At 33.5% G+C, this 9,167-nt stretch overlaps 1 protein-coding gene across 1 annotated transcript; it reads left to right on the plus strand.

Moving 5' to 3' along the window:
* Positions 1–412: 412 nt before the first annotated feature.
* Positions 413–7,577, plus strand: LOC107870840 (ethylene-responsive transcription factor RAP2-12). Its single transcript, XM_016717507.2, has 2 exons — positions 413–812; positions 6,393–7,577. The coding sequence occupies exons 1-2, from the start codon at positions 530–532 to the stop codon at positions 7,271–7,273; spliced, it is 1,164 nt and encodes a 387-aa protein (XP_016572993.2). The 5' UTR covers positions 413–529; the 3' UTR covers positions 7,274–7,577.
* The last annotated feature ends 1,590 nt before the right edge of the window (positions 7,578–9,167 follow it).

Below are 9,167 nucleotides of genomic sequence, written 5' to 3' on the forward strand. Positions count from 1 at the left end.
TTCGTTTGAATTTAGCATTCACTTTACTTAATTATAATTAGTAATTAATACACATTTTAATTCATTAAATCCCTTAATCATAATAAATTACTCCCTTCGTCCCATTTTATATGTCAAATCATTTCTTTTTTGGTTCGTCTCAAAAAGAATGTTATATTTTCTTATTTGGTAACTAATTAATGACATTATTCTCATTTTATTCTTACTGATCTCACCTAAATAAGAAAAAATAACTAAAAAATAATTACTAAGTAACTTTAACAATGATAATTTTATAAACTATATAAAGTGATTACTTATTTTTTAAATTCTGTGCTCGTTAAAAAACGACCCATGTAATGAGACGGTGGATTACTTGATTTGGTGTAAGCCATTTTTGTCATTTATTGGTAATATACAAGAGTGATAGAAAAGTAAAAAACCAAGCACCCACTATACTACCGTATTTAAGAGGTGTGTGTGATAGATTTTTTTCTCGGTATATCCGCAACAAACAGACTTTCTTGAAAAATCCTTACAACTTTTAAGCATGTGTGGTGGTGCTATAATTTCCGATTGGATACCGCCGCCTCGATCTTCGCGCCGGTTAACTTCCGACCTGTTATGGGATTTCTCCGATCTCAACAACAACAATGAGGAGAAGAAGAAGAAGAAGAAGAATGGTTCTTGTAAGACATTGAGATCTGAGGTTGTAGACTTTGCTGCTGATTTTCAGGATTTTAACGATTGTTTCGATGATGATTTTAAGGATTATTCTTTCGATGTTAAGCCTCTTGTTTTCCATGCTTCTCAACTCTCTCAACCCGCTCCTGGTAATTTTTATTTTTTTCTTTCAATTTTATTTTTCTGGCTTAGTACGAAATGAAGAGAAGCCTATTGAATTTAAGTACGCGTTTGGCCATAAAAATTAATTATTATTATTTTTATTGAGTGTGTCAAGTTAAAATGCGACTATTAACTGTGAACAAAGTAACTGTAATTAAGTTCATATTAGTTGGTCATTATTCTTTTTACATGTTAAAGAAATCATAAATAAGAAGTTAAGTTTATTAATTCACTCCCAAAAGAACTTCTTCGTAACTTTATAAACGAGTTTGAACATTTTCAAAAAAAATTAATTATAACATAAATACAGTAAAGATTTAATTAATGTTTTTTGGTTTGGGAAGGTAGCCAACTATACTAAGATACCATCTAATATGGACGGAGGGAGTACTACATGAAGGGTACTTAAGTAAAAAAACTATACCCCACTTTGTTACAACCTTATTTAAGACTAGATTTCCTCAGAATATCCGCAACAAATAAACTTAGCGGTTAAATTTTCTCTTCTTTTTTTTTTCTGGAAAAAAATAGTTTCTGGATTTGTGGAATGGAGTATGGAATTTAAGAGTTGAAGGAAAGATTAGAGGTGACAGATGGACGAATTGAGCTGAAATTACATGGGATGCCCCAATAGTTGCTTTGTGTTTTTCTTTCTTCCCATAAAAAAATCATTAGCAATTAGCCTTCCTTCCTTTTCCATGCACAAGAGAAGCACCTTTTTGCCCCCACTAACTTCAAGTGTCTTTAGACTTTTCATGCTCATTTCTCTCAAATTCTATTTGTTTCTTCTTCTTTTTTTAATTTTTCCTTTATTTTAAGTTTTCTCTTTTTTTTCTTATTTTAAATTTTCTTTTTTTCTTATTTTAATTCATTTTTTTTAACCTTTATTTTCTTTTCTTTTTTCTTTTTTTCCTTCTCTCATTTTCTCAAACATTATTTATTTTTCATTTCTCTCTCTTTTTTTTAATTTATTTGTGTCAATCTTTATTTTTTTCCTTTCTCATTTTATTTTTTTATTTTTCTCAAACTTTGTTTTTATTTTTTTCTTCTCATTTTTTGTTTTTTTATACCTATATTTTTTCTTCTCTTTTTTTTTCTTTTTTTTCTCGATCTTTATTTTCCTCCTATTTCTTTTCTTCTCTTTTTTTTGCTCGAGTCCTTTTATTCTTTGCTAATGAACAGTAAGTTGTATAATTCACAAAGAGTATCTTTTTTCTTTGACATCAAAGTAAATTTAAGGGCGTGAAAGCTCTTAGGTTAAGTCTAGTCTCTAAGATGAGAGTTATATAACTATCTCATAAATTTAGACATAATGTGGTAGTGTCAACTCTTATCCATAGGCATAACTTGTTTGAAAGTCCTTGGGCTAAGTCTTGTCTCTAAGGCAAGAGTTATAGAGTGTCATAAATCAAGACACAATATGGAAGCGTCAACTCTTGACCATGGCGTAAATTGTTATTTGGAAGTCCTTGTGCTAAGTGTTGCCACTAAGATAAGAATTATAGAGCATTTCATTAATCAAAACACAATCTGGTTGTATTAATTCTTGTCCATGGGACATATTGTTTGAAAGTCCTTCGGCTAAGTCCTGTCTTTAAGGCAAGAGTTGTAGAACATTTTATAAATCAAAATACAATGTGGTAGTGTCAACGCTTGTTCATGGAGCGTAACTTTTGGTTTGAAAGCCCTTGGTCTAAGTCTTGTCTCTAAGATAAGAGTTATAGAACATTTCATAAATCAAGTCACAATGCGGTAGCGTTTACTCTTGCCCATGGCGCGTAAATTGTTGTTTGAAAGTTCTTGACCTAAGTCTTGCCTCTAAGGCAAGAGCTATAGAGCATCTCGAAAATCAAACACAACGAGGTGGTGTCAGTTCTTGCTCATTGGACATAACTTATTGTTTTAAAGCTCTTGATCTAAGTTCTGTCTCTAAGACAAGAGTTATAGAATATATCATAAATTAAGACACAATATGGTAGTGTCAACTCTTACCCATGGGGCATAACATGTCATTTGATAGTCCTTAGACTAAATCTTGCCTCTAAGACAAGAGTTATAGAGCATCCCATGAATCAAAACACAATGTGGTTGTATCAACTCTTGTCCATGGGGCGTAATTTGTTGTTTGAAAGTCCTTGGACTAAGTCTTGCCTCTAAAGCAGTAGTTATAAAACATCTCAGAAATCAAAACACAATGTGGTAGTGACAATTTTTGCCCGTGGAACGTAACATTTTATTTGAAAGTCCTTAGGCTAAGTCCTACCTCTAAGGCAAGATTTATAGAACATCTTATAAATCAAAACACAATGTGGTAATGACAATTTTTCTCATGGGGCGTAACTTGTTCTTTGAAGGAATTGAAGAAAATAAAAGGGAAAAAAGAAAAATAATAAAAGTTGAAGGAAAAAATGAAGAAAAAAGAAAAATAATAAAAGTTGAGGGAAAAAATGAAGAAAAAAGGAAAAAAATAAAAGTTGAGAGGAAAAAAGAAAAAAACTAAAAGAAAAAAAGATTAAGAAAAAATGACAAAAACAAAATAAAGGTTGAGAAAATTTCTTTAAAAAAGAATAAAACGAGAAAAGAACAAAGAAAAATAAATAGTAGTTGAGAAGAGAAAGGAAAAAAAACGTAAAGGTTGAATTTAAAAAAAAAAAAAGAGAAAAGAAAAAATTAAAAATTAAAAAAAAAGGAAAAAAGATTAAAAGTTGAAAGGTAAATAAGCATGGAGAGTTGAAGTTATTTGATGTATAGAGGGACAAATAGGTAAAAGTCCTACACATCAAAAAGAAGGAAGGCTAGTTTGTAGGACTTTTCTTATGGTGGACAAAAAAACAAAGTCACCCACTATAAGGGCCATTTACTTAGTTTACCCGAATGTTGGTGGGTTAAGATGGACCAAGTTAAGAAATGTCGGCTTAATGGGCTAATATACGGGTCAAAACCGTACCACCCCATTCTTGCTATGTTTTATTTGTTCTTTTATAATTTTTCTCAATACCTAATAAGATATATTTTTTTTTTGTTATATATAATATATGAAGTAAAAAAATATTTTGAGAAAAGTTCTGATGGATCAATTTGGACTAGAAATCGGTCCAAATTTTGGTCGGATGAAATGGGTTGAGCTGAGTTAATAGATGGGTAGGTTTATATGTAGCCCAAATTCTGATTTCATGAGCTAATTTTGCCACTCCAAGAAAGATTTTTTTTTGGGAACCCTAGGATAGCCCGTAGCTGCTACAACCTCTAAGAAAGACTTTTGAAACATGTTTGATCTAAAATATGTCATTTATAATTGTGTGGTTGTAAATGATAAAATTAGAACTGTAAAGTTAAATTGTTACTTAAGGTTGACTAGAAAAGGAAAAAAAAGGCAGCCCGACGCACTAAAGCTCCCGCTATGCGCAGGGTCTGGGGAAGGGCCCCACCACAAAGGTGTATTGTACACAGTCTTACCTTGCAATTTCTGCCAGAGGCTGTTTCTAAGGCTTGAACTCGTGACCTCGACTATTAAAAAAAAAAGGAAAGAGCGACATAAATTTGGATAGGAGACCAGCTAAGAATGTGGCTTAGTTGTCAATGAAATCGGTTGCAATGATTTTCCCATTTATCGTAGCCTCAGTTGATAAAATTGCCTAGCACCTGTTGCTGGTAGAAGGTGGTAGGTATCTCGTGGAAGTAGTTGATGTGCGAAAGCTGACCTGTACACCACGATTACAATAACAGCATACCTAGTGGGATGTCCCAAAGAGTGGGGCTTGGGGAGAGTAGAGTCTATGCAAGCCTTACCACTAGTCCACTACCTCTTGGAGGTAGAGATGCTATTTCCGAAAAACCCTCAACTCAAATAAAGCATGTCAAAGCAGTAATTAAAAAGAAAAAAAGGTATGACGAGAGAAACATGACAACTAATATCTAAGCAGAGCTAAGCATATATACAAAGAACCGTAGCATCAACAAAAAGGTGCGATCACCTAAATGTTATAAACAACATATGATATCAGATACCAAAGTCCTAAGGCTATAGGAATAGGCTAATACTACGACAAACCCGGTGCTCTACACTACCACCAAGCCAATTACAAGAATAGGCTAATACTAAGACAAAGTTGAACTGTTTATTAACTTTCTAACCTTATCCACGACTTCCATACCCTCCTATCTAAAGTCATGTCCTCAGTAAGTTGAGTAAGTTGAATATGTGTCATATCCCGTCTAATCACCTCTCCCTAATACTTCTTCGGCTTACCTCTGCCTCTTTTCGCCCCCAATATTTCCAACCTCTTGCATCTCTTACACCATGATCATCCAAAAAAAGATTGGGGTGGGAGTACATCTTAAAAGTTTTTTTTGTTTTCTGTGAATGAAATTTACTCAAGTGGAGTGAAATAGATATATTGAGGATTAATATAGTGTATCTTAACTAGTTTCAAATTTGGAATAAAGTGTGGTATTTGTCTTATTTCTGGGTTGGATGGATCTTTTTCTTCTTCGGGCTGAAGTTTGAGCATTTCTGAGGTTCTGCTATGTTGTTATTGGGTAAATTTTTTCTTATATTCATTTATTCTTCACTTGAGTTAGTTCGACTATTGGCTATTCTTTGGGCTTGGAGATGTTTGGTTCTGTCAGAAAAGTTGAATTTAGCATGAAATGCTACTTAAGTCGAAAATATTGGTATTCCATTTGCATTTAGCATATGACTATTCTTTGGGCTTGGAATGCTTTTCCTGTTTTTGCCAAAAATGCTGAATTTAGCTTGAAATGGGTCCAAATTATTAGTTTTATTGAAATTATTGGTATTCAATTTATGTTGATGGCTGCTCATCTAAGCAAAGAAGATGACTTTATCTGGAGTGTCGAACAAGAAGCCAAGATGCTATTTTCTCCATTATTAACTGGAAATATAGAAAAAAAATTCAGATAGAAGATGCTCCTTAATTTCTTTAGGGCTCTATAGTAAGTTCTTATTTGGTGTATGAAAGTTTCATGGTGTGTCGTGACTGTAAACATAACTATATGGCTGGGACGCTGGGTATGGATCTAAGATTTTAGCTAGCTTCAGTTGTATTTGAGTTTCTTCTTAGCCCAATTTGATGGTTTGCTTAATCTAACAAATTCTTCAAATTCTTTTGTTAGATTATCAAGATTCATGTGATCTGTTTATTTGGATTAGAAGTCTCTGTTCAAACACAATTTGGTTTTGAAATAGGTACTCGCAGAGCAGGTTCCCCGGATTATGATTCCTCTGCCTGTTGGGTTTGGCTACATGATGCCTACAGTAAAAATCTAAGGTCTTAGCTTGCTGTGTTCTTTTCTAAGTTTCGTGTAAATGAGACTAAGGAACATGTTCTTTATTAGTGTAGTTCGATCAAGATACCGGGAAAATTTTGGGAGAACTTGGCTTGATAATATTGTAAGCAATTATGGAACATGTTATGTGCACGTTGTTTCTCTGGGTTTCTCAATTTCTTATTCATTGTTATGTCATTGTGGTGATGGATTGCTTCTTGCAAATTGTGGTGCTATTGTGGATGAGTGAGGCACTTATTTTATTTCATATGTGGAAGGATCCAAATCATTGAATTCTGTTGATTCAAACAAGGAAATTGAGAAGTCTTCCAAGAGAAAGAGGAAGAATCAGTATCGGGGAATCAGACAGCGTCCTTGGGGTAAGTGGGCAGCTGAAATACGTGATCCACAGAAGGGAGTCCGCGTCTGGCTCGGAACTTTCAGTACTGCAGAAGAAGCTGCCAGAGCTTATGATGTTGAAGCTCGGAGGATCAGAGGCAATAAAGCTAAGGTAAACTTTCCTGATGAAGCTCCAGTTCCTGCCCCAAGGCAAGCTGCTAAGGTAAATCCTGAGAAGGTTCTTTCTGATGAGAGTTCCAACCCAGTTCTGTCCGACACCGCGTTAATGAATTTGACTGATGGATGTTGCAACAACCTGGGCTTTTTTGAAGAGAAAACGAAAAAACTGTATGGCTATAAAGTTTTGCGCACTACTACTGTAAATATGGGACCTAACTCATATGTCCCTCCACCTGCTGCTGGTGTTTACTTCAATTCTGACCAAGGAAGTAACTCATTTGACCCCTCCGACTTTGGTTGGGGAGAAACGTGTTCCAGGACTCCAGAAATATCATCTGTTCTGTCAGCTGCTATAGAATGTGATGAAACTCAATTTGTTGAAGGTGCCGATGTGGAGGTGAACCTAAAATCTTGTTCCAACAATTTGGTGCCCGATGATGGAAACACTGCTAACAAGCCACCTGAAGAATTTCCAGCTTTTGAATCCCAGATGAAGTTCTTTCACACCCCATATCCGGAAGCAAATTGGGATGTATCAGTTGATGCTTTCCTTAACGCAGATGCATCTCAGGGTGGCGAAAATGCTGTGGACCTTTGGTCCATTGATGAACTTTCTTCTTTAATGGGAGGTGTCTACTAAGCTAAGAATGCGCTATGTGAATAAGGCTTCACATGAGTTGAGGTTTGCTTCATCTTTCGCCTCCAAGGAACTCTTATGTTCTGGAGGATGATGGCAACCATTCAAGCATGTTTAGGGCCCATGAATGGTATGCTCAGTGGGTGTTTTGGTTATTGACCATTAGACCAATTAGGTTATTAACAACTGTAGACAACAAGCTGAAGATTTTAAATTTTGCATCCACATGTGGATGATAATTGATGAGTCCAAATGCTTTATATGTCGGCTTGGTTATTTTACTATTGCAAGTTGCTTTCACATGGTACATTCTGTTCTATTCAACCTTACGTCCAAATATTATTACTTCTCCAAGCCTCCTCCGTCCATGCGTGATAAGTTGTGTCCATTGGTTATAGATACTAAAATGTTGAAAATGTTGTTGTAGTTGCTAAAGAAATTTCAACATTTTACTCTACTATCCGCTTAGCCTGGGGAATAGAGCGAAGAAAAGTCGCTCTCGATCGAGAACTACTAGTAGGGGAGGGAGAACCTTATCCCAGAATAAATTTGTCCTTTCACTAGGATTCTAACGTAAGGCTTGCCACTCCATCGCTCTTCAACGCAGACACAATCTTTGGAGAAAGATTTATAGCTTCAGTGAAAAAGGTGGTGGTTTTACACTGCAGCCAAATTAACAAAGCGTATCTGTTGAAGAGTTACCTTCTGTGAGAGTGCAGAAAAGTGGAAAGGCCGAAAAGCTCATATTTTGGGCCTATAATATATCAGCTAGAATGGTTTGACCTTAACGGCCCGGTGTACCAAAGTGTCCATTATGTGCGGGTTTGGAGAAAGGTCGAATCACAAGGATCTAACGGATGCAAGCTTACCTTGAATTTTGCAACCTCTTGTCACATGGCAACAACTTCACTATAAAGGCTTCCCTTCCTCACTATTTGAATAATCAAAAGAAGCTTTAATTTTCCAGTACTAAGATTTATATTTTTGTTAAATAATTATTGCATACTTCCTCACTATTTGAATAATCAAAAGAAGCTTTAATTTTCCAGTACTAAGATTTATATTTTGGTTAAATAATTATTGCATAATTTTTTTTCATGTTGAAACAATTCTGAAATAAGGAAATTTATATAAGTAGAATTCTATTCGATTTATATCCCTAAATATTTGGAGTTTCTAAAAAAAACAAGGAAAGATTTTAATATCTAATAGTTTTAATTAATTATAGAAGTTTAAATGTTAAATAAATAATTACATGACAATTATGTCATATATAAAATTGTTCTCCTACATACCAGTCACAATAAAGTTGCGGGCAGCTGATGATCGACATGTCTGTTTCAACTGTTTCAACCATAATTTTACTATATCATTCCTGATTTATTATTATTTTTTCTACATACTACTTCAAAAAATTTAGTAATATTTTCTGTTTTAATTACTTATTTTACTTGTTTTTAATTTCATTATACATTTGAAAATTAAATAAAAAAATTATAAATTACGATAATTAAAAAAATTATTATAAACACAATAATTAACAAATTATAATATTCTTATATCGGTTAATTTTGTACTTTCTTTTTAATTCATTATTATATTTAAAAATTACATTGAAAGTATTATAAATCACAATAACTAATAAGTTAAAATATACTTATATGAATTTCATTGATCTAAACAAAACATATAAAATAATGATTGTATATGTAAGAATCAATTATTTTATTATATATTACTAGATTTTTATTTTATATATATATATATATATATATATATATATATATATATATATATATATATTTACTACTATATAGAAGAGGTAATGTTAGGACGATCAAGGGCAAAGGTGTAAATATATACATTATTGAGGGCAAGATGGTCAATATGTCTGACT

The sequence above is a fragment of the Capsicum annuum genome, chromosome 12 (assembly GCF_002878395.1).
Source record: "Capsicum annuum cultivar UCD-10X-F1 chromosome 12, UCD10Xv1.1, whole genome shotgun sequence".
NCBI lineage: Eukaryota > Viridiplantae > Streptophyta > Magnoliopsida > Solanales > Solanaceae > Capsicum > Capsicum annuum.